This window comes from Equus quagga, chromosome 8, assembly GCF_021613505.1.
Source record: "Equus quagga isolate Etosha38 chromosome 8, UCLA_HA_Equagga_1.0, whole genome shotgun sequence".
Lineage (NCBI taxonomy): Eukaryota > Metazoa > Chordata > Mammalia > Perissodactyla > Equidae > Equus > Equus quagga.
The window spans coordinates 117,409,524-117,436,217 of NC_060274.1; the positions used below are offsets into that span (position 1 = coordinate 117,409,524).

General features: G+C 45.7%; 1 protein-coding gene across 5 annotated transcripts in view; it reads right to left on the reverse strand.

Moving 5' to 3' along the window:
- HIPK2 (homeodomain interacting protein kinase 2) overlaps positions 1 to 23,859 on the reverse strand; it is a 136,792-nt gene extending 112,933 nt beyond the window's left edge. Inside the window, exons 1-2 of one of the 5 annotated variants that reach the window (XM_046669783.1) lie at positions 23,734 to 23,859; positions 14,811 to 15,894 (exon numbers count right to left, since the gene is read on the reverse strand). In XM_046669783.1, the coding sequence (XP_046525739.1) occupies positions 14,811 to 15,892 (1,082 nt within the window). In that variant the 5' untranslated portion in view covers positions 15,893 to 15,894; positions 23,734 to 23,859. Of the gene's footprint in view, positions 1 to 14,810; positions 15,895 to 17,023; positions 17,244 to 23,733 lie in introns of those variants that run through there. The other 4 variants (XM_046669779.1, XM_046669781.1, XM_046669778.1 and 1 more) reach the window with 4 other exon arrangements.
- Positions 23,860 to 26,694: the final 2,835 nt, after the last annotated feature.

Below are 26,694 nucleotides of genomic sequence, written 5' to 3' on the forward strand. Positions count from 1 at the left end.
TTTACCAAAGAGCAGGCGGGCGCGCGCTTGGGCACAGCACAGCCGGGTGTAGGGGAGCGCGGGTCCCTGTGCGCCACGCACGAGGTGGTCCTTCCCAGCGCAGAAGCCCGCGGCACTTGAACTTTAGCGAGCTTACCAAACGATCGCTCTCTAGCTGGCATCGCAGTTATCTGCATCCATCCTGGTCACGTTTTCAGGGGTAAGCCCCTGAGGCCGAGGCTGACCAGTGCCTGAACCCACTGTGGCCACCATCTGCTGTCGGACGGACGTGCCGACATGCAGCACAGCCCGGGGGACACTAGTGCGCACTGAGGCGGCGCACCCACGCTGCCTGGTCTCCAACTCGGACTCGTTCATTTCAGAGCAGGCGCAGACGCCACCCTGTCCAGCGGCTCAAGGACACCACGTTTCACTACTGCCAGGACAGGGAGGGTGCAACCCACAAAACCGAGCCGTATGCAAATCCAGTGTCCGTGCAGACGCAAGCGCGGGACTCCCAACGTGACAGGAAAACGAATCCTCTCTCAGCAGCACTCTAGAGCGGACAGGACGCCCGTCTTTACGAGGGTGGAGAGGGCAGGAGGACACAGGAGACTGCTCAGATCAAACACATTCCTGAGCCTGCATGCGGCCCCTGCCTATCTAAGGAGCTAGAGGCGGTGTCTTCTCCTCCCTCGGATTTCTACAAAGCCTTGGCCCAGGGTCCTCAATGTCCCCAGGACGGGGGGCAGGACACAGAGGCTATACTTGTGGCTTGGTCACTAACACGAGTGACCCCGGGCAAGGCACTGACGCCACAGTGAGATGGGTACAGTAATGCTGTCCCAGCCACCCTCAGAGTTGTGATGATGGTTACATAAAGCCACGTTCCTGCAGCACTGGGAAAATTCGAGTCACCATCATCACCAGAGGCCAGGTTAATACAAACTGCTATGTTTAGTTCAAATAGAGAGCTATGTACCCAACTTTTTACATGGTTATTTCCTGTGGGTAAATATGTACTTTCTTCTCTGAAATCTGCATTTTTCCTGTTAAACCTCCCATGTATGGAAGCCTATAAATGATCTTTCTTCTCCTCAATTTGCTTCTCACATGACACTTTCTCAACAGAATTACCCCTCACAGGAGTGAGTCTGGCCCACTGGGCACTTCTGCTAGTTTCTCTGGTGCCTTCACGTTCCTGGAGCTTTCATCCAAATGAGTGGGTCCACAGAGATGCCTTTCCAAAGAAGCCGCAGCACATTCCCCAAAGCAGGGACAGTGTCCCCTTACTGTCTGCACCACACATAAAGGAAAGCAATGAGATGATGATGTGGGTCTTTCTATACGAACCATGACACAGAATATAAATGTGAAAAGTTGGGGAAAAAATTTTAATGGCATATTTTTCAGAGAAAATCTATCTTCAATCTTACTGTTTCTGTCAGTGCCAGCAGAAACCTCATTTGGATCTGCATGGCCCCAAATTGAGAGTCACATATGAATACATTTGTTGCAGGGCAGCCCTGGCATCTGACAGTAAAGCAATTAACTGGCAACATTCTGAAAGCTGAGTTCCACTTAACTGTGTCCCCCAGTGCCCAAGTATGGTGCTGTGTGGAGACTTCTCATCAACTGCTGGTGTCTACATCCGGATTGGCTTGGGAGAACCTTGGGAATACAAAGTAGAGGGAAGAGAGAAAAAGGAAGAGCCAGGGATAGAGGGAAAGGGGCAGGTCAGCAGGTCATGGTTAGAAATAACAGTATCTTTACAGTCTCCACTATGCACAAGACACGGGGGGCTCTGTGAGCTAAACACATGCTTCAAATTTACCCAGACCCTCGCAGTTCCTAGGGACCGAGTCTGGGACATCACCTGATCCTGAGAGCTGAGGAAATGCCTTGTCAAGGAGGTTCAGAGACTCATCCCCAGTCATATGGCTATGGGCCACTGAGACCCAGGTCTCTGCCTCCATGCCACTTCCCTAGATGAAGCTGGCGGTGTGGTTAGTCATTTCTGCTCACTGTAAAAATGGCTGATAACATCAGGCCTGGTTCTTTCAAAGGGTTTAAGAGCCAGGCCCTGGCCTCAAGAAGTGTATAATTTCCTTGGAGAGCAAATGGATGAATGAATGACTAACAAGACAGATTACACTAAATCCACATGTTTGGAGGAGGGAGAAATCATTTCTGGTTGTTGCAAATATGGCCCTTGACTTTCACGAAGGGAGTGGGGCAGGGCTGGATTTGGGGGCCTGGGTGGGACGGTGGGCAGGGAGGCACCCTAAGTGAGGGAGCAGTGTGGGCTCATGGCAGGCTGGGTGCTGAGGTCATGTGGGGAGACGGGGAGGCTGGGGCCGGCCAAAGAGGACTCTGAATTCCAGTTAGGGACCCGCATGCAGGAGCCAGAGCAGGGAACAGAGGAAAGAACAAAGAATCAAAGAAGGAGCTTAGGGAGTATCTTCTGAGAAAGAAAAGCAAATATTTAAGAGCCAGGAAAGATGATCCCAATGCCCCTCAGAACTAATGCCCCTCGGAACTAATGCGGAGAGAACAGCCTGAGGGCAGGATGGGGTGGGTAGAGTGGAAGGCAAATGGCCTGGTGTGGCTGTGAGCTCAGATCTGCAGGAGAGATACAGAAACCCCATGTCTCAAACGGGTCGCTCTGAGCCACAGAAGACACCATGAAAAGACATTTACATGCTGTTGACCCTCTTGTTTCCTTCAAGAAAACAAGTGAAAGGCTCCTGTCAGTGTGGAGGGAAAGGAAGGAACGAGGCTCAGTGCCCAGCATGTGGCCTTGGGCCATGGCCCAGTTATTGGGGTGCATGGCCCAGGCTGTGCTGCTGGGAACAGGTCTCATCAAGCCTGGGATCACTGCCGGGGTCAGGGCCCCACTCCAAGGCCCGTCGCTTAGGACATAGACAAGATAACCCATTGCATCCAAAATGGCACTCAGGTGCTCTCTCTCCAGGGCGGAACAAAAGACCTTTCCTGCAGAACCAGTGACTCCCCTGCAATAAGCATCAAAATCCCCTCAGAGGGGAGGCTGGCCATAGGAAAAAGCTGGTTTTGGGAAAACTATTTTAGGTAAAACTATGTTGTTTCACACATGGGTGAGGAGTGACATCTCTTCCCCTGAACCAGGAGGGAAATGTGACAGAACTATGTTGGTGTGGAGAGACAGGCAGATGACTGTTCTTGACTTGAAGACATGGCCACGGCTATAACAATGTAAGAGCCAAGGGCAGGACCCTGTTGGCACGATAAGGCTGGCTGACCAAATTCCATGAGGACTTAACTTTCTTTCGGGACTTTCAAAGTCTTGGTGTTTCAGAGGTAACAGTTCATCACTTCTCTGTTTCTAGCCATCACTGTCCTTAACTTTTAGAGGACAAGTCCATGACCTATACACAAAACAGCACATAAAATAAGGAAACTGCGCCATACCAATGCTCCGTCATCAGCAGCTGTTTATTCCCCAGAGTTGTTTTCATAGGTTCCCCTGCCCAGCTGTTTCCAGAAATGATTGTTACCCTGCTGGCCATCCTGTTACAGGATGAACAAAGATATCTCTTTTACCTAAACACAACACAACAAAACAAAAACAGGAAGAAAAACTAGGCAAGATAAGGCTTAAGGTTTACTATGATCAACAATTTCCTCAGAGGTCTTTAGGAGTAAATAGATTTTAAAATTTTATTTTTAAAATAATTTTTAATTTTTTATGTAAGTTCTGTGAGTTTTAGCCCATGTACAGATTTGCGGTGCCACCGCCACCATCAGGACACAGAGCAGTCCCATCCCAGATGCCTCTGCTGCTGCTGAGGGTGAATGTCTGACTTTCACAAGTGAGAATAGCTGACTGTTGGTGCCAGATCTATTTATATTGTGGGGGCTCGCACTCAGTGTATTTTCATTTGCCAATATAAGTTCTAATCTACAAAAAGAAGAGGACTAGAAATCCTTCACTGGAGGTCAGTGGATGACAATGAAGCAGCACCAACAGTCTGTACCTCATGTTCTGGCCAAAAAACTTATTTTATGATCAACGTTTACATAAATAAAATAAGGTTGTGACTGGAGAGTACACTTCCCCAGTCATGTGAATCAGGACCTGAAGGGGCTCTACACATGGGAACCCTATAAGCCAGTCTACCTGCTGCCACTGAACACATACACCCAACACACACTCCACACACCAGCACACACCCAACACACCACACATACAACACATACCGACGCCACACCCAATACGCAACACACACCAGCACACACACCTCCTTCAGAGGAGTCTCCGAATAGAGTCTTTTGCGTTACCCCAGTCTTGGCTCCTTGACCCTTCTGAGGTCGGCAGAGATGGGGAGTGGATGCAGGAAGTCACAGCAGGTGTCAAATGGAACATAACTTCATGAGGCTTCCAGGACACTGCTCCCCACTCTCCTGAGGCTTCTGGGTCCAGCCAAAGACTGCAGGACTTCACAGCTTCACTCCAAGTATGCCAGCCGCGGCAGGATGGTGACGGACCCAGGTCCTCAAGTCAAGAACTGTCACCCGTCTGTCTCACCACACCAACATAGTTCTGTCACGTCTCCCTCCTGGTTCAGGGGAAGAGATGTCACTCCTCTTCTGAAACGTTAACCCCTTTACTGTTGCACTGGACACTGTCCCTTCCTGACACAAGAGGAAACCTACTAAACACACTCCCAGGATGCAGACTGTCGTTCATGTACCACCTACTGAATATGAAGTACAGTGCTGGGCCTGCATGTGTCTACAGAGATGAAAAAGAAATGACGCATGATCCCAAGAAGCTTGGGAATACTGGCGATGTCAATAGCTAATAATGATACCAGGCCAAATAAAATAAATGCTAAAACAGAGGCACGTACATTGTGAAGGGAGCCAAGGGGAAGCATGATGGTTATTAATGACCAAGTGGCCATGTGCCAGGCCAGGTGCTAAGTGAATTACACAGAAACAGCCATCTCATTTAGTCCTTTTAACAACCTCAGGATCTGCTTCTATTGTCCCCTTATAAGAGAAAAGAACAATGAGCCTCAGAGAGGTTTGGGAACTTGCCTAAAGTCACACAGCTATAAAGTAGCAGATCTGGAATTCAAACCCAGGTCTGTCTGTCACATATAGTAATGATGATGAGAATAAGGACAATGATGATAACAGTAGTAGTGAGAATAATGGCAGCTAACATTTACTGAGTGCTGACCATGTGCCAGGCCTGTGTGAGCAGCGTGTGGTTAGTCCTATCCTCGGCAGGAAATCTTTGTTCATTCTGCTCGTAAGTATGAAGACAAAGTTACAGGATGTGTCTAGCATGTCTGTAAAGCCTAGAAAACAGAAAAGCAGGTAAGAGGTTAGAGGCCCAGAGGATGGCAGTGTCTTCACGCCCTCCAGGTTCTCCAGTCAGGTCTTGCTGTGCTTGGCCTCTTCTTCATGCTGGGGAAGTCATTTCTAATTTCCTGGAAGGGTATAATGGGACGTGACAGATGTTGGCTGATTTCGGGGAACTAATCTGTTAAAAGCCGAGTCAGCTGTCTTCAGGTTTTCAATTGAAATCTCACAGGTGGAAAGGCAAGATGGGAATGAACATTTTTGGTGAGATGTGTTTGCTCCCCAAGAGGCTGGTGTTGGGGGCCCCTATGATCCAGGGTTTGGAAATGCCAGATGCCGTGGGCCTAAGGTTTAGGTAAACAGTGAAAGGACTTGTTTGAAAGACTGTAACAAACTGGGCATGTGAGGGTTTCTGGGGGGTGACAGTGTGAGTTGAGCTATACACATATGAGGCCACTGGTACCGTTCATTCATTCATTTGGCCAGTTAGTCATTCACTCATTCAACAAAGGAGCCTTGGGGAATGGTATCTGCAACATCTATTGAGCATGATGGAAAAAACATGGAAGAGTAATTCACCTCTACCTCCCTCCACCCTTTCTCTGACAAACTCATATTTTGGGCACTTGGGCCCCACCCCCTGCTCAGATATTCTCTCTCGGAGCCCAGACCACCTCCTACTTCCAGCTGACAGGACAGCCAGATAAGAATCCAACTCTGAATTCTTAGCCTATAGTCCTTAAGTTTGCCTAAAAAGGCATTTTCCTGTTATTCCCTTTCCATTTAAAAATGCCACAGATGTAACTGGTAAGGAGGACAAAGATGGATGACCCGGGCACAGTTCTGTAGCTCCCACTTTGGGGGCTTTGTGGGCACGTGTCACACTCCCTCTAATTTCAGAAGCAGTCATGGTGGTCTGCTCTGGGCACCACATCACTTTGCTTTTCTGCTGCATAGCCTCCCCTGAGCCTGCTCAAGCCCACCCAGTCCTAGCACAGCCCGGCCCGAACAAAGGCACAGGAGGGTTAGCACCCTCGAGGGCCCTCAACCTGGGGAGGGGAGTGGTGGTGGACCATGGCCCCAGCCACCTGCCTTTCAGGGCACGATTACCTAAAAGGTAGAATGGAGCAGCCCCCTAATTCCTTACGGAATCACTCCCCTATTCTCTTACACCTGTTTCCTAAGATCTTTTCTCAAACAGACTCCCTGCCCCCAAGCCCTGTCTCAGGCGCTACTTGTGGGGACACTCAACCTAAGACAATTGCTTCCACAACGTCACCATCTCCATCTCTGCCCAGGAACCAGGGCCACAGCCCGATACCAATACCAAGAGCCCTGACCCACCACCCGGCTTTAAGACCCCGTGAGCCAGCAGCTGATGGGGCCAAGAGAGACAGGAGACTCTAGGCTAGTCTTGCACCGGCTTGCAAGGCTGTGGCTGGGAGCTCACCCTCTTTCTCTGAGGAGCCTGGTGAGGGAGGGGGTGAGTATCAAGAGAGCCAAGGGCAGGACGGAGAGGGTCCATTCACTGGGGAGAGCACCCAGGACTTAGAACGTACATGTGGCCCAAAGAGCCAGAAAGAATGGGCAAAGCGATTCAAGGATGACACACTCGGCCTTCTCGGCTTAATGAGAGATGTCTACCGCGGGCAGACGAGGACAGCAGAGCCTGGCACACCCAACCCCTGGCTCCCCAGGGACAGCTCATTCCATTACAGATTTGGGGGCAGAACTGCATAGCTGAGGGCACTCCTACTCATTTCTTGAAACCTCAGCACAAAGCACAGTGTCTGGCACATCTTCGGAATTCAAACAATTACTTGTTCGATGCATAAATGAGGATTATAGCTCTAAACCCAGCTGTGGCTACAGGGAGAGCTCAGTAGCTACTTAGCCGTAAGTGCTACATCTGTTGTAAATTATGCAAAAAGTCACGTACATAAACGTCTCCTTTGCCGTTCCTCTGCTTTTCCGCTCCCACCCAACTCCAACCATTCTCTTAACCACCCACTCACTCGCCAGCTCACCAACCCACATAACCTCTCCTATCACACTCGCCAACTATTTTTGAATCCTCACTGTGACCACCATTGGGGCATAAAGGGTCTGGCCACAAGAAATCTAACTGGGCCCCACGGAGGGGCTGTCAGCCACTCAGATGAAAGATCAATAGCTCGATGCCAGGCTGTCACAATGGCCCCACTTCTCCATCTTGACAGAGCATGCAGTACACCCCCCTGTGAGGCGAGGGACTCTGGAATCCAAGCCCTCTAGAGCAACAGTCCTCAAAGGATAAAATAATAAGTCATAAAGAAGGAGGGAGGAAACTTCTGGAGGTGATGGATCTGCTAAAGGTACAGACTGTGGTGATGGCTTCATGGGTGTATACTTATCTCCAAACTCATCAAGTTGTACACATTAAACACGTACAGTGTTTTGTATGTTAATCATACCTCAATAAAGTAGTTTTTTTAAAAAAAATTAGCTGCAGAACTCGTTTGAATGTATGCCGCCTGGTCCCACCCCACCCCCAGAGAGCCTATCTGTTAGATTTCTTTAGTGACCCAGGAATCTCCATTTTTTTTTTTTTTTTAAGATTTTATTTTTTCCTTTGTCTCCCTAAAGCACCCCCGTACATAGTTGTATATTCTTCGTTGTGGGTCCTTCTAGTTATGGCATGTGGGACGCTGCCTCAGCGTGGCCCGATGAGCAGTGCCATGTCCGCGCCCAGGATTCGAACCAACGAAACACTGGGCCGCCTGCAGCACAGCGCGTGAACTTAACCACTCGGCCACGGGGCCAGCCCCAGGAATCTCCATTTTTAACAGGCACCTGGTGATACTGGGGCAGGAGGGTCCTTGGATCACGCTTTGAAAACAACTGGTTTATACCTTGAGCCCAAGAGTGGTTCTGGCTCTACTGTCCTCAGGTTTGGGGGCGTGTAGTGGCAGCTCTGCAGCAAGGCAGAAAACCGGGCCACGTTTCTGGGGTGTTAACACTGCCTCTGCACCTGGGCCCTCCGTCTCCAGGGTTGCTCGTGGTGACTCTTGTGATCTGTGAAGGTGCACGGGACTTCAACGTCTTTGAAGGTATGCGTGTGTCCCTGCAAGTATATGCGTGTTTGTCACATGTGTCTGTGTGTCTCCCTTCATGTGGTGGGCATCTATGCACATCAGCATCTCTGCTAGAGCTGAGCATTAGGTCCTATCACCAAGGTGCTCACAAGCACACCTATGTCTGCATATGTCAATGCATGGGCTGGTGCTGGGTTATTGGACTTTGTGTGAGTGCACACCTGTGTGTGTGTGGAGGGGGACTGGAACACCTGGGCAGAGACACACTCAAATACACACAGAGGTTCCCACTTCAATCATTTCACACTAGAGAAAATTTTCATTTCAAATTATTTCACCATACAGCTCAAGGTCCTGGAGATGAGTAAGGGAAAACTGAAGACAGCCTAACAGTCCAGATAACTTATTGATTACTTCTCCTGAGAAAAGAGGCTGCAACTCTAAAAGCCTTCACATATTTATAACCGTCTCCCTGGGTGAATGAGATTGTCAATGGGTTGAATATTTCACTTAATATCCTCAAGTGTAAACTGACACCTTTTCTTGTTGTATCTACTAGTAACAAAAGACAAATTAACTTAAGAAGCTAATGCCTGCAATGCAAGTGCTTTCAGAGTTCTTCTTTTCAATCAAATCTAACTTCAAAGTGAGGCGCCTTTCATACTTTATAATCTGCACAAGCTCTGCAATTTTTGAAACTACATATGTTTATGGCTTTATAAAGCTATGTCCCTTTTTGAAGTGACTTAGAGTGAGGCATTTTGGAATATGCCATGTTCCCTGTGGATGGGGAGAAGATCACGGAGGGTTCCCAGTTTGGGTTAATGAGTTCAAGGTCATCCCACAGGCCAAAAAACTGTCCCCTGGCCACGACTGAACCATCAACTCTGGCCAATCGTCTTGTAAACACAGACCCTGGTCATAATGGGATCCAGATGCAGGAGTGTGGATGGCGCACAGTTAGCTGGGGACAGGCGGGGCCGGGATTGGAGCTAAAGTCTCTCATCTCTCCTTCCAGAGCCTAAGACTCCATAGCAGTGGTGGGATTTGAAACCGGGGTGTCTGAAGAGACCAAAGCTTCAGAATTACGCCTTAGAGAAAGCAACGTCAATAAACAAAAGAGCAAAACAAACAAAAACTGTTCCCTTTAAGTCAATTCTGCAAAGTACCAGAAAAGTTAAAAGCACTAAAAGTGTTCATATTTATACTGGGGGGGTGGAAATCCCCCATCATAATCCAGGGCCTCTTCTCTTTAGTCCTGAATAACTACTGTCTCCTAGCTTCTGAGTCCCCTCAACATTTTTTTTTTGCCATTCCCATTGATTAACTTCACTAACATCCTTAACTTCATTAAATTACTCCTTTGTTAAGTCCAAGCCAATCAAGCCTACATCTAAATTCTCCTCTGTCAACCTTGCTCACCTAACCTTTACTGCTAACCCTTCCAGGTGTCACTCCTTTCAACTCCTTCCAGGTGTCACTGTCATTTCCCCCATCCTTCCTTATTTATTCCAATCTCTGGGCTCCCAGGCTTCCCTACCTGCCATCTCACACTTCCTTTAAGACCTACCTCCAGATTCCTTCACAATAGCTCTCGCTCTGTAATCTCTCCCTATCAACCCATTTTGCAAAATCTTTCACTGACTCTGAATTTAACTGTTTTTTCTCATCATTGGCTCCCTAGAGTCTCAATGAGTATCTGCTGATAGGTGAAATATTGGTAACATCAAAGCATCAGCATTACCCTTGAGGCAGTGTGTGTCTTTTAATCTCCCAAAGGGGCCGTAAACCCCTCGGGATTAGAGATCATGCCTTACCCTGAACCTTTCGGTAGATCTAACACAGGACACACAGTAGGTACCCAATGAACCAAGCTGAGTTAAAATATATCTCTACCCCCACCTAAAACAACCATGGAATCAACCTGAAGATGGTCTCTGCAACCAAGAGAATAAGACAGGGAAGGTTAGATTATTCTGGAAAAGTAGATTACTGCCATTTGTTATGTCCTAAATTTTTATGCCCATTTTTTTGGTCCTAGTAATGGTCTTAAGTGTTTCAAATTAAGTCTAGACAAGAGTATTTTGAATAGCCCAGAGCAGAAACAAAAATTCATTGCTGACTATCCTTCGCCTCCATGGCATGTCTTTTTTTGTTCCTCCTGAGTAGAGCTTAATATTTGGTCTTGTTCTTAGTTTGCTGGTCGTGCTGATAGAGGAAATACCCCAGCATCAATTTACTGCTTGCTCCAAAAAAACAACTGGCATCAATGTAGAATGAGACAGCGAAAGGGCAGCGATGTCCAGGTGAGGTAAAAGAAGGAAGCAGGATTACCTACAACGCCATTCCTTAAGGGTTAACACCTGAGAGGTGACACCATTAAGGAAACCCCTTTCTCTCTCAAAGAGAGGGCCTAAGGCCCCCTGGACAAGCTCACCTGCAATTCCCTGTGGTAAATGGGTGGGTGGGGGGGGCGGGGTGTGTTGGGTGTGGAGCAGGACCTTGGTGAAAATGTGTTCTTAACAAGCTGTCCAGGTGATTCTTACGCACAATAAAGCTTGAGAACCAGTGAGGTTTGACAATTAACTGTGTAACTGACCTTCAACTTGGAAGGTCAAGCTGGAAGGAGATACCCATGCACCAGACTTAAAAACCTAAAAAAGAATACCATTTCCTGAAAAACACACAATCAGGCTTGCCTCACAGAATAGCTACAGCAATATACCCACAACCTTGGCCAAGAAAATGCCTAATAATGGCTAGGGAAACAGTTCACTGTCCGCCACACAGCCTACTTTTCCAGGTACCCCAGGCTGAGGATATGAACATCCCTTTATGTCATACTGTTCCCATGTCACTAGGTGGGGACGAGAGTGGGATGAGACATGTACTACTGTCCCATTTAGAACAGAGAAGGACATGTAAGTGTTCTCCCCTTTGAAAGCGAGAGGTCCCCTGGGAATCATTTGCCCAGGTGACGCAGGGGGACCCTAGGGGAACCAAGCCCTGCTGACAGCTGGATACACAGTGGGACGGCTTGTCTGCCCCAGGCAGCTCCAATGCAGAGACATTCTTTCAAGATGTAGCTGAAGACGTCTTCCTTCTCAGATTAACAATGGACAACTGAAGAGCTTTTTTCCGCTCCCTCTCTCCCATAAGAGGGCAAAGCAATTGGGAAAATCAACTTGATAAATGTGGCCTGGAGTTGGCTGTCCCACACAGCGAGGACTAAGGCAGATGGAGCTGGAGACTGTCCTCAGACACTCGTATTGTTGTGTGGTAGCAAACAACTCTGGGGTTCAGAAGAGGCTGGGGGACATCAGGACGTTGTGACCAATTTAGAGATGAAGCATCATTTCATGCAGGAAAGCTGGGCTGGCTTTCAATGTTAACTGTGCCCATGAACTCAGAGCTGGGCAGAGGCGGACCCACCAGCAGGACCCAAAGGACACTTACCTTTTTGACCAAAGTGACCACGAGGAGGAAGAGGTTATCCTGCTTAGAATGTTAGGCAGCCCATCGCTTAAGGGCTAAAGAAAGGGGGTACTATCACCCCCAGAGGGAGGGAAATGGGGTGTAGAGGCCCAAAGTGGAGGACAGGGAGAGGAGAGCTAATGAGAGCCCTGGGACTGTCGGCAGATGAGCCTTCAACACCCCCTGGAGGTGTTTCTCCTGCGACCCTGGCTTCCTGAGCCGGGGTCCCCGCACCAGGGCCGACGGGAAAGCAAAGTAAAACTGGAGAGTCCCTCTGGGGGCAGACGGGTGGGAGGTGTCGCACGAGCACAAGAAGGTGAGAAGACCAGAGTGCCTAAGAATCCCAACGTCGACCTACTTACTTCATTAAGTTTGCTCTAAGTACACATTGCCTTTTCAAGTCTTTTTACGAGTTACCATGCTCAATTTTTGGTAAACATGAATAAAGCTGGTATCTGTTCACTAAACAGCAATTTGGGGTAAGATTACTAAACTATAAAAGTGTGAGCAGCCCAACTTTGCTGCCGTTCACCCTACATTCAGGCCGAGACCGAGGAAGAAGTGGCCTTTGGCATGCTGAACTGGCACACCCAAACATAAAGTGACAGGAGCAGTAGAGAGCAGGCCATGGCACGGCCATCCCTCAGACGGGCTGGTGACCCATGAGGATGCCACCCTTAGCTCATTTTCCAAGAAGGGCACTTTCTAAAGAGGACCCGGGCTGCCCCAACCCCTCCCTCTGCCTTCAAGTCCAGGCTCCCCCTTCCTCCGTGGCCAGAGCGCTGGGCTCGTGGCCTCCCTCGCCACTCAGTTCTGATGAGAAACGCCTGGCTCTGGAGCAGAGGGGCAGACAGCAGACTGCAAAAGTTTACGAAGCAAGTGAGTGGAGAGGACACAGGTGAACGGGAGTGGATCCATCCTTCCGGAGGCTGGCAGGGAAGCAGGCTCCTCCCCAGATGGGGGAGATGCTGCACACCTGGGCTTAGTGTGAAGGGAACGGCTGGTGAAGGACGGATGTAGGAGCCTAGAAGAGAGCTGCAGTCGCTCAGGAAATGCCTCCTCAAGGGAGGGTGGGCCAAGGAGGGGAGAGAGAGCAGAAGTGGAGGGGCCTGGAAACCTGTCTGAGTTAGGATTAAGCTGAGGAAGGGGAGAGGGGCAGGCAGAGACCTGTGTCTTGTGGCTACAGACCTCCCAGGGCAGGAAGGTGCGGGGTTAGCTACCAAGACCCACACCTGAGGGACCGGGGCGGGGGGGTGCCGTGGGCACACAACAGGAGGGAGGGGTCTGCAGCAGTCTACAGAGCCGGCCAGGCCCGATGGGTGGGCACTTTGGAATACGAGGTCAGCCTCAGGAACGGGGGACGAGCCAGCCATGCTGACATGGCTCTAGCACATTTTCCAGCCCTTTCTCCATGGCCTGGAAGGAAGTGTGGAGAAAACACATTAACCATCGAGCATCAGGGAGGAAGTGCTCAGAGATGAGTCTTGGGATTCTGCTTTTACTGCCCTCATGTCAATCTCTTAAATGTCTATCAGTCCTGTCTTCTCGGGGGAGTTTTAGTTTTGTTTCTTGCCAGCTTCCGTTTTCACTGGACTGTTCAACGTGAGCTCAAACAACCCATCATAATCTCCACAGAAGAGACTCTCTTGCTTCCTATTTCTATCCACTCCTTCTGTGCGCTGATCACATGCTGGACACTGAGGGAAGCACTTAGGCTACATCACAGCATTCCATCATCCCGACAGCCCCACAGGCTGGTGACCGGATGTTCCCAGGTTACGGGTGAGGACAAGAAGGTGTAGAGAAATGAGGCAACATGCCCAAGTTGCACAGCTTGGGGAGTGGAGGGATCAGGTTCAACCCCAGCTTCTCCTCACTCCAAAGCCAGTGCTCTCACTGGGTCCCACCAGAGAGTCGGTTCCCAACCCTGGCTGCACACTGGGACTCCCAGAAAAGCTGTAAAAAACACCCATTCAGGACCCCACCCCTAGAGATGTGGATGCAGTTTGTGGGGTCTGAGATCCAAGCCAGGTTATGTTTTAAAGCCCCTTCGGGTGATTTTAATCTTGTAGCCAGCATTGGGAACCAGCATGCTAGATGACCCAGGATGGTGAGGGCCTGGCCTCTGCTGTTGTGGCTGGTCCTGGTACCCAGAACCATGCCTCGCACATGTTAGAAGTGAAATAAATCCCTGGTGAATGAGTGAAGGATGAAAGCTTTGCACTTCCCTACCAAGGGTACTACAATCCTTCCATCATCCTGACCCCAAACCGGGAATTCTCTCACCACAGGAGCAAGCTGATCGGCCCCTGGGATGCAGTCTCTCCCTTCTTCCATCCCTCGTCCACAGGGATGCACAAGCCATCTTCTGAGAGCATCACTTTCTTCCCGTTACCCCCTGTTGTTTGAACACCTCAGTGCTTGCTCCATGTTTAAGGAGACAATTGCAGTCCCTTAGCCTGGTATTTAAGACCTCAACAAACTGGTACCACCTATCCTTTCAATCCCACCACCCACAGATCCTCTGTGCTGGCCAGGTAGGTGTTCTCCTGGTCTCCTATGCGAGTCTTGTGCATTCCTGCCGGAGTGACTTCAGTAATGTACATCCCTTTCTCTCCTCCATCCGTCTGGATCTTCCCCATCCCTGAGGAACTAACTCCTGTGCTATGCCTTTGCTCTTCACCCCAGCCCCCAGGAATCCCTTCCAAGTTTCAACATCTATGCCAAGAATCTTACTTGGCATCATTCTTACACGGCTTCTAATCATCATTTCAATGTGCACATGTTCTAATTTCCTGACTAAATTATGACCACTCGAGGACAGCAACTGCAGGTGTGTAATTTTATTTCCCCCCAGTGACTAACACTGCACATTCTCTGTGAATGCCACTGGGCACTGAGTAACTCCTGTCTCGGTGCAGATGGTCTTACCTGTAATATCTGGACTGCAAGTAGGTGGAACACACAGCCTTGGACACGTGACTCGCTGAACCAAAGTCGATGACCTTTACTCTGTATGGTTGTCTAGATGGATCGACCAGCATGATGTTTTCTGGTTTGAGGTCAGCATGGATAAGACCTAGGCTTTTCAGTTTCATCAGGGCTGTGGCTACCTGCTGGAGGACCGGGCGAATGTATTTGAGGGGCAAGGGGCTAAACTTGTTCTGCTTCAGAAAGTCATAGAGGTTCTGCTCCAACATCTCAAAGACCAAGCACGTGTGATTCTTGTGCTGGAAGCACTCATAGGCCCGGACAAAGTTGTAGTCATCAGCACTCTCTGTGCTCAAGCGGGCCAGGATGCTCACCTCAATCTGACCTTGTCGGGCATACGACGGGTGGTTCTTCAGGATCTTGATGGCCACAATTTCATTGGTGCCCCGTTTCCAGCACTTGACCACTTGCCCAAACGTCCCTCTGCCCAAGAACTCTAAAACTTCATAAGTGTTGGTCATGGAGCACAGCACCTCATGCTGGACTAGCTGATAATCACCCTCACTGTTGGAGCCACTGTTTTTGGAGGTGGCAGTCGATGTGGTGGCAGTGGCTACAGTGGCCCCACTTGCATTATTCTGAATCATGGGTGGATGCTCTTCAATGATCTGCACGCTGCTTGTGTTCTCAATCTCCTCACTCTTACGCTTGAGTCCACATTTTTGGTAGGTATCAAGAAGGCTCACAGTGCTTCGACGCATTAGGTTATGTGGTCCGCCGAGGACTTGCCCAGTGACAGAAGTGCTACTTGCTGATGTTACAACTATGTGCCCGGTGCTTCCTGGGAAGATGATGGTCTGCTCGTAAGGTAGGCTTGGGTTTGGGATTGGCAAGGAGGTGCTGACGGTTGTGGTGGCTGGCTGAGAAGGTGGTATGTTCTTGCTCTGGCTGTACACTTTGCTGTGGGAGCCGTACCCAGTCATGTCCCAGTTGGAACTCGGCTCTACTTTCAGTTTCTTCACACTACAGAAGGCACTTGATTGAAGGGTGTGAGGGGAGAAAACTTGCACATGTGAGGCCATACCTACAAGAGAAAGGGAAAAATAAATATTTCAGTCACCACTGCATGAGTAAACGTAACAGATTCATTTCAGTTCTGACCAGTACTGGGGTCCTATGGAATATTTTCCTCTCACTTCAAAACAAGGTTGGAGAAGTGGATCTATTCCACTCAGAAACACATTCTGGTCACTCAGTTTGCGGGGCCAAGTAGTTCCCGTGTCCCACCTGCCACCATTAGGAGGATGGGAAACTTGCTAGAGTAGAGCCAGGAATACAGTTAAGATCTGGATACAGAATCAGAATGCTGGGACTTTGTATATTATTTATTTTTTAATAAATATTGTTTGTGATAGAAACAGATTTTTCCTCAATTATCACTGGGTTGAAATCCTACTAAAACTAAAGACAACATGAGGCGGCCCAGTTAACTGATATTCTTAGTTGTCCCACATGGTCAGCTACTCCTTGTCACAGACCCTGTCAGGTTCACTCGTTTGAGGAAACGTCTTCCCACATAAGTCCAACTGTGGAGTCTCTCATGATCTGCGAGCTTCTGGATGAACCATAATTACCCTCTGGGATCTTAGTCTGTAGGGTTGAGTAGATCAGCAGTTGGTCTGATGTTTTCACTTAGATAGCCTAACATTATAATAGCCTTTTTTGGAGGGAGTGGGTAGCACAATTCACAGGCTCTAATCACTCACTTTTCTGCTGAATTCATATATTGATAAATTTATTTAGAGAGTACCTTTATTTCATACCAACATCTCACCCACAATTTATATATCCTCAGAAATCTATAAGACCATTAGTCTGAAATAGTTGTACAATTTATAATTTTGGTGATACTGAAAAGAAACAAAAACTCATAGAAAATATATTACGGAAAAATACTAAGATGATGCGGAAAGATACATTCTTAAAGGCTAAAGTAGAAACAACCATTGCCCATCTTCTGAGCTGCAATTGATAAACATTTCTTACCGTAACACAAGAAAAGTGGGATTTCTATCAAGCAGCGCTAGTGTTTAGCCATCCTAGTATTCGTGTCTCTCTCGTCCCCTGGCATTACCTAGAGTGGTTACCTAACATTTTCCTTTTCACCTCATCACCCATCACCCTAGTCCACCCTCTCTTAGCAGATAACCCACCTTTCACTTTGTCCAGAAGCTTGAGGTCAGCAGCCTTGCTTTCCGCCTTTATTCTCTTCATTTCAAAACATTCCTGAATCCACATCCATTCTCCATCCTCTCTTCCTTCTCTCTGGTCTCAGAGGAAGAGGTGTCTCTCCCTTCCAACACTAAAAGTTCCCCCTATTCCCATGATTCATCCTCTCCGACTTTCTCTTGAACTTCACGCTCCCTCCACTGTCCTCTCTTTCTCTTACAGCTTTCAATTTCTCCCTGTTAGGTACTTAATAAAGTTTTGCCAAACGAATCAATGACTTAATGTCTGTCTTCTGCCGTCGTGTGTGTGTGCACACACAAACTCCCAACTCAGAAGGGAAGAGAAATAACAGCCATATTCTCCCTTTTAATTCTTTCCTTCTCACCTATAATCAATGGTTTATGTACCCTTTTCTTCGCGATTCACTCCTTAATCCTTTTCCTCGCACATATACACACACTATAGGACTGGTTCTTAAAAGTAAACGACTTCCTAATTGCCTAATCCAATGGCCTTTTTTCAGCCCCTATTCTCCTTGACCTCTGCAACATCTGATACTGCTGACCACAACTTCCTTCTTGATGCTCTTATCTGTGCTTAAGTGAATCTGTAACCTCCTCCCCAGTGTCTGATTGCACACTGTACGCTTGGGTGGTTCCTTTTCCTCTTTCTCCTTTAAAATGTTGGCATTTCCAACACTTCTGACTCTGTTTTCTCTGGAAGATATCATCCATTCAGTTTAAGCTGTCATCTCTATGCAGGCAACTCCCATATGTTTATCATAGGCCAGGCTCTCCCTTGTTCCTTCCAGTAATACATTTCTGCCTCTTGCTACATCAAAGACAACCATCCAAAGCTGAACTCTTTATCTTTTCCTAAAAATCTAGCCATCTTACCCTCCATCCTAACACCCCCATTTCTGTTCATAAAATATTTTTCTAGTTACTTGGTCCCAAAACTGTGGATTTACCTTTGATGATTCTTCTTTGCCTCCATGGACAAGAAGGTGCTAAGTCTTATTAATTTCTCCTTCCTTCAAAATGTCTCTTGTATCCATCTCTTTATTTCTGTTCTTGCTGCCACTTCCATAGTTAAAGCACTTATCACTTTCTAGTAGAACTAAAGCAAACAAAGACATCTGGTCTACCTGAGCACTCTTTCTTCCTCCAATTTGCCCATATTCAGCCACCAGATTAATCCTTCTAGAATATTTCTAAGCATGTCTCTCCTCTGTCCAAAAACTTGCAACAATTCCTTAGTGTCTAGAAAATAAAGTTGAAGATTCTTCAACTTTACACCATCACATTTTAATTTCAACCACCTCGTAGGCTTCATCTCCAACTATTAACCCTCTTCAGCCCTCAACTCTAATTAAGCTGTTCGACTCACTGTTTCTAAAATGTCTCTTATACTTCCTATCTCCATATTCTCACACCATTCCCCCATCTGACATGCCTTCACTGTTTCTCTCAACTTACCCAAAGACAAGACAATTCAGATCCCTCCTCCTCCCAGATCCCTCCAACCTACAGTGATCATTCCCCACTCTCCGTTCCTGTGGCACTTACCCCAGGTACCATCTATTTGGCCATAAATTGTATTGTTGCCTTGCAAAATCTCTTGTCTTGTTGAATTGAATGACTTATCTTTTGTGCCATTTAACTTTTTACACTTTAGGTCATGCTTCTGTAACCAGACAATATTCTGGGGGCAAGAGCTACAGTTTATATCCCATACTTGTTGGTGTTTTCCCCAGTATTAAGCTGAGTTTATTATACACGGTACGCACTCAGTTGACGGAATAAAGCACTCTTTAACTGCCCAGGCCTCCAGGAGAGCTTAGTTCTCCAAATTACCAGTCACAGGCACCTACTGAACCAGGCCTCACTCTGGACAGTAAAGAAAAACCTGCCAATACTTTTCCACCCAAAGCAAGAGTTAAAAAAAAAAAAAAAAAAAAAAAAAACCAAGGCAGAGGCTAGGCAGCTCTTGTCCTGGGTTCAGCACTCATGCTCTGTCTGTTCTTCAGCCTGGACATTCTCTGACTTCCCAGGGGCAGCCTTGGTATGTCTAACACTCAGCATCTGTTCTGAACCCCACCTTGACCCTGATCCCACAAATCTGACAGAGGCTTGCTTTCTTGTTTGGTTCCTGAACTCCAATATCTACCTGTGTAATCTGACTACACTCCTGTACACATCCTTCTGCCTGGCCAGACGATTTTGGCTTGCTTATTCAGAATCCACACTTCACCTATTTCTTCCTACTACTTTTTTTGTTCAAGTTGACCTCTCCCTAATTCTATAACACAAAATGGTTTTTCTGTATTTATCAGTATTAAGTAGCCATATTGTTCTAGATGTTGTACACAACATAGAAACGACCAATCCCTTCACTTTTAGTAACTTATCCACTGAAGAGGCAAGGTGAAATAAGCATTTCCCTTATCCTTCAGTATCTAGCTTGCTCCTTACTCCTCGATCCTCAAGCACTTGGGGCGGTGGGGGGGTGGGGTGAGGGGTCAAGGGTGGCAGCAGAAGAAATATGCTGATGTTACATAAAAGAGATGTGGCTCTAGTCTCTATTTCAGTGTTTCAAAAAGATCTTGGTGGAAAGGCCAGGGTGTAGAAATGGAATTTTACAGAGGGGAAGTGGATGGCTTATGACTTATTTGTTATTGGGATGACAGCCAAGGGTCATAAAATTGTGGAAATCATCACTGGCTACCTCTGGTGACAGATGCCCAGGATCAGAGAGGAGGCCTGCATGGCTAGAAACGCCCTTCACCACGCCGCCTGCCTCAGACTCTGGCCTCGCCTGGTGTGGCCACTGCTGTTCCTTTATAAGGTCAATAGCCACTATTCCAAGAACTAGATGCAATTCCCGATATAGTCTTATTTTTTTTCCCCAGCTTTATTGAGATATAATTGACGTATAACATCGTGTAAGTTTAAGGTGTACAACACGATGATTTGATACATGTTTATAGTGCAAAATGATTACCATAATAAGGTTAGTTAACACATTCATCATCTCACATAATTACCTTTTCTTTTTGGTGGTGAGAACATTTAAGATCTACTCTCTCAGCAACTTTCAAGTACACAATACAGTACTGTGGACTACAGTCACCATGCTGTACATTAGATCCCAGAACTTATCCATCTCATAGCTGGAAGTCTGCTGATAGAACCTTATTACCTTTATTCCGCAGCAGAGGCCACTTTGCTGCGGGAAGCAAAATCTCAAAGATATAGCTAAGGAAAGTCTTCAATAGTAATTATTTATATAATCATAATGATTACTATTATTTGTAAATCTCTAAAATATCTTTGTAAAATCTCTGAAATCTCTAAAAATATCAGGCGTGATGCCTGTAGAGGGTCCAGGGGGCCACAAAAGCCTAAGTAGCTCCCAAGATAACACCTGACAAGGTGGCTACATTTTCAGCCCTGTGAAAGCACAACAGGTCACATAATCTAGAACCAAAGCTTCTAAAAGGGCAGCATCCTGGTTACCATGCCACCTGTCCCATAAGCAGGTCAAAATCATAAACACTGAATATCAGCTATACATCAGGCCATACACGCTTTGTAATGTTACTGATACAAGTTTATGTGGATGTTATAAAAGTGATCAGTAAAAAGCACTTAAAAACACATTTATTAAAACTTAAGACAACTTATGTCACAGAACTGTAATATATTCTTCCTTGCACATGGCAAATGAAAAACAGAGCCTATAAAACGGACATTAAAATATATCCTATAGTCAGCAGAATTAAAGTCCATTATTTGTGAGAAGTCGTTTCTTATCACCACAAAGACAAAAGAAGACTGCCTCTTTCATGTCTCAAACAAATCTAGGTTCCCTGTTATGTAGGGTGCATTTGGATGGCATGTATGCTAAAGGCAATGCTGGCAGTGGGCCCTCTTTCGGATGCTTTATTCAAATGCTCATTTTGCATTTTTAAAAAACACGCATGTAAGTCCACATTCACAACGCTATTTTTAAAACATTTGCCTTCTACTTTTTATTATAGATGCTATTTATGTCCATAAAATGCTTTCACACTTGACTTCAAACTCTATGCCTCAGGATTCTTATGATTCTCCAGATTTTAAAATCTTCAGCACCTAGTACGTCCCAGGCTCTGGGCCAGATCTCTTATGGACAGGGTAAGCAGACGTCTGACGCTGTCTGGGACAATCCGGAATTACCCTTGTTATGTCAATTCAATTAATAAGAGCAATCTCCCCACTTTCATTCTCACAAGGGTCCTAGTTTGAAAACTAGGAAGTCAAGCGATGGGCAAAGACTCCTATGATAAGAGGAAAAACCAGTCCCTGACCCCACAAGTTCAAAGCTGGGTCATTCCACATGCCTCTTTGTCTTAATGGTTTAACGAGAAATTCATTTTTCTAGAGTTAAGAATAATTTTTTCCACCTAAAAAAAAGAAAAGCTAAAAATCTTCATGATCTTCCTGAGTTCTTAACTCACAAGATTTTTTAAAAGGTCATTTGTTAAAGGATTGGCTCATTTAGTTCATTTTTTCCCCGCTTATTTGCTTAGTTTTTTCATAATTTTATATTTCACAATTAGATGAACTGAAAAGTTGCTTCACATCTGAGTACATTTCCTTTCCATTTCGCCACCCCAAGATTATCTACTGGAAGATCAGACTCTGGTGAAACTACAAGGATGAGTGAGGGTTCAACTATGATTAAAAGAAAAAAAATTAAACTGAATTTAATTTCACTGAATTCTATCAAAGCTTGAGAGAAGAAATTATAAGTAAAATAGCAGCACCATTTTTATCAGTATATAAAGTTTAATTCTGGTTTGGCAGATATGAAATAGATTACCACTCAGAATCCAGTTACATTATTAAAGAAAATGGAATCATGAACACTTTAAGAGGAACCCACTTCCCCACTTCCTAAAGTCCTTTGGACACACATTTCTACTGAATAATGACTATTTGATAGAAAATAGAGATTTTGGGTTTTGTAATCAAGAACTCAAAGGAAGGATTAATTCCCATACCTGGCAGAATGCTACATCTATCTTATAGGTCATATCATGCACATAAGATATAATAAAATTATAGGATATATGTCGAAATATATGAATGGTATAAATATGCATCTGAATGGACATTTTTAAACATCTAGAAAAGGGTTAATCTGTATAACCCTTGATTACCCTGTATAACATCATAATTTGATGCCTCAGGGGGTTGAAAAGTACTAGAAAAAATTTCTTCATTGACATACAAAACAATATTCATAAAATTTTAATGACAGTCATCCTGCTTATCAAGTTTATATTTCACATGTAACACAAAGATAATTTCAGGTTAGCCCATTTCTAAATGATACATTTCTAAAATAGTGTATACTAAATGTCTATGGGGCTTTTATATCATTTTCAATCAAAGTCTGTTTATCCACTAGCTGTATAATGTTAAACATATGGTATATTCCACCAGAGCACAGTTTAGGATCAACTACAAGCTCAACAGAATTCTTTTGTCAATAACGACAATGATAATACTACTGATTGCGTTAAGGGTCTTCTGTATAAAAAAGACTGGGGTTGGGCACAAAAGGAAGCACAAGGACATCAGCACTGCCCTAAAGGAGTTAAAATCTCATGTGTTTGCCAAGTTCAATGCAAATTACAAAGGACAATACACAATTCTAGGCAATATAAGCAACTCGCCAAAGTAAACACAATAGGAGTTCAGAGGCAGGAATCACGATGGGTTGTGGTTAGGCAAGGGTTTACAGAGGAGCTAAGATCTGAGCTGCCATTAGAAAGATGGGGTATCTTTTGAAAGGCAGAAGGACAGTATTGCAGATCCTGCTAACTGCATGTAAGTACGTGTGGGGGGCGTGGCGGGGTATAGAGCCAGCACTATGGCCTATGCCCTCAGGAAGATTAGGCTTTGCTTGGAGACAACAATTCCGGAGCATTTACATAGTAGTAATATATTAACAAACGCTAAGCCAATAAATAGCCACTGTGTGCACTAACAGCCTACTTATCCAGAATCGTCATCTTCTGATGACTTCACTCATCTAGAAGTAATTTTTAAATCCTGAAAAAAGCTGGTGTGAAGCCCTAGCACTAAAGCCACTCACTTTACTCCTCGAGCCTTCACTCGTCTTCCCGATTGACACCTAATACCTAATTAACAAGTTGCGGAGGGACTGTCGTCACTGAGTTTGCTCTCTGTGTCAGGCTCAGGTGCTTACACCCCACGACTGTAAGGTAAGGAGCATTTTCCCTGTTTAGAGACGAGTAAATGGAATGTAGGGAGATGACACAGTTTGTCCAAACTGTGGGAGATGACACCACTGTGCTACTACTAGCAGGGTGGGGATTTGAACTGAGGTCTGCCTGATCCCAAATCTGTACTGTTAAACACTGTTCTTCTTCACTCTTTAGGTTTTTAGACTAAAAGCACCAAATAAGGAGAAAGGCACAATAACAGCCAAGGAAAAATGAAAGCTGATACGTGAGAAGAGACAGATGTAAAGTATGGGGCACACCCAACTTTACACCACCTATAAAATAATGGACACCCACAACAATGATCCCAAGTCATCTATCAATTCTGTACCCTCTGGTTATGATGACATTTGAGAAATATAACCATTCAAAATTGTTCAAATAAAATAAATTTACCTCCTTAAAGAGGTAAACTTCACTTATCTGATGCATAGTGGACAGAGCACTGGTCTTGAGTAAGATGATCTGGGCTGTCACAGCAGTCCAGGGGTGAGGTAATGAGGATCTGGACTAAGGAACTGCCTGAGAAAATAGAAAGGAAGTAGCAGAAACATAAGACTTTGCAGAGAAGAAAAGGCAAGACATACTGACAGATGGGATATAAGGGCAAAGGAGAGAGAGGAATCAAATATATCTGGGGGACAATAAGGAGCAGGTTCCATTGATGGTGATGGGAAAGATGGGGAGAGGTATTAAAGTTATTTATCTCTACGGGACGGGATAAATGGAGTAGGTTTTCAACAAGTTGAATTACAAGCACCAACAGGATATCCAAGTTGAAAAATTCAGTGTTCAACTACTCATACTGAAACTCTGAGGCAAGGAATTGCTTAATTTACCAAAGTTAAAGTGTCAGGAGCTGCTGGTCATTGACAATCAGCATCTACTTCCCATTTGCTGAGCTGACTCTTGAAGGAAGATAAACCATTTTGACAAGAGAGTGGAAATCAATAGGATGGGCTAAGCTTACACAGGATTAATCAGACGGGAAAGAGGTCAAGGTGACCCTGAACCAGGTCATGCATAAGGCCAAAGACAAGGACGTAGCCAAAAATATTGCTAAACAAAGATCAGCAGGACAGAGTGACAAATATACCAAAAGGAAAAAAGACTGAAATCAAGGGTTCGCGTCCCAAAGAGACCAAGAAAGGAATGGTGTTGCCGATTGTGAGAGCAGAGTCCAGCTAGAAGAGCTCTATTTTGGATAGATTTCATTTCAGGCATTAGTAACAACATAGAAGAAATGTTCTATGTGTACCAAGGAAAAAACCAGGATAGGAGAATGGGTGAGAGGTCATGGCTGGAGATATTGACCTGAGGGCTGTCGTCAACACCTAGATGAAAATGGAATCCATGTGGGTAAAGCTGTTTCCCAGGAGAAATGGTGTTCAAAGTAGAGCAGACGGCAAATAAAGTAATCCTTGGGGGCACAGATGTTGTCAAATAGTATGAGGAGGACAATATGATTCTCAGGAAAAAGTCAAGAATAAAATGATGATAACACAATTAAGCGATTGATCCAGGAGAATGAAAAGAAAGAGCTACTGGGCCTGGCTGGGAGTAAGGCGACAGCCCTCTTTTCCCACAGCGTCTGCCGGAGAGAAAAAAAGGGCTGCCCTCCTGGGAATACAGCCAAATGCACCATGGTATGCCCCTTGCTTTCCCAAGAAACGCAATTCTCTGAAGGGCTTTCAAAATCTTTTACATCATCTTCCTTGAATCTGCAAATTCTACCGTAAGCTGGATTTCTTCAATTGAGAAAACATCCTTTTCCCACCATGTGCAAATTCCCCACATATCTATCTACCTACCGGCTCATTATTTGTCAAAATCAGTCACTCTCCATGTTCAGACTTACTTCTCTTTCTGAAAGTGGGTATCCTCACCTACAGCAGCTTTAAGCCTTTCTCAAATTCACCTTTCTGTGACTCTGCCATGTTGCCTTAAACTAAGTCATAAATCACTAGGGATGAACCAGGCTTTCACTGCAGTGGGTAAGTACATGCAGCCCATAAACTGATTATCTAGAGGCCGTGTTACCAAGTATTCATAATCCATCTGAAAATTAACAATCCAATATAATTCTGGTGAAGAAAAGAATGATAGCGGTAAGACGCATGCTTTTCAGTTTCTTTTTCCAGGAAATCGGTGGAATCAATGAAAGGAGAACAAAACAACTCAAAACAATAGTTTAGAACAATAGTTGTGGGGCCGGCCGGGTGGCATAGTGGTTGGGTTCACATGCTCCACCTCAGCGGCCCAGGGTTTGCAGGTTTGGATCCTGGATGCGGACCTGGCACCACTTGTCAAGCCATGCTGTGGCGCCATCCCACATAAACTAGAGGAAGATTGGCACAGACGTTAGCTCAGGGCCAATCTTCCTCACACACACACACACAAAATAGTTACATGAATTTTAAGAATCTTAATTAAAAAAAACCTTGTAAACATAGGTGTATTAGTTTGCTAGGGTGGTCGTAACACAGTACCACAGACTGGGGAACGTAAACAATAGAAATCTGTTGTCTTACACAGTTCTGGAGGCTGGAAGCCCAAAATAAGGTGTAGGCAGGGTTGGTTCCTTCTGAGGACTATGAAAAAAGGATCTGTTCCAGGCCTCTCTGTGGTTTGTAGGTGGCTGTCTTCTCCCTGTGTCTCCTCACATCGTCTTCCCTCTATGTACGTCTGTGTGTGCAAATTTCCCATTTTTATAGGGACACCAATTATACTGGATTAGGGCCCACCCTACGGAGTTGATGACCTCTGTAAAGACCTATCTCCAAATAAGGTCACACTCTGAGGTACCAGGGGTTAGGAACTCAACTTATGAGTTTTGGGGGAGACACAATTCAACAGGTTTAAAGAAACCAAAGCATTTTACTAAAGTATAATTTTCTTAGGCTATATAGTCATGATATTCTAAAAGAACTCTCTTTGTTTTTCCCTCCTTGGAGAAAAGACATTTCATTTTGTGATTTCCTTATATCTTGCCTCAAAGGGCCTATGAGGGCATTTCAATTAGTCAAATATGATCTATGGAAACAAGCAAAAGCAAAATGATCATTTTAAATGAAATTCTGCATAAGTTTACGTTACGGTGCTTCTGGAAAGGCCACGCAGGAATGCATCTGTAATGTTTATCAAGGAATAGTTGTAGTCACTTTGGTGTAGAAGAGAATTGGCAGTGACATACTGATAACACCAAAAAGAGAAAGGGCAAACTAAGTTTCTAGCTCTGATTCTTAGTGTGTCAGACATTTCTGAAGGAGAACCTAAGTAAGCTCGAAGACAGACCAGTCGTGGGCTGGGCACGGGCCGGGCGAGGGTTAGGACGTTTCCTTCTTCGGGTCCATGCTA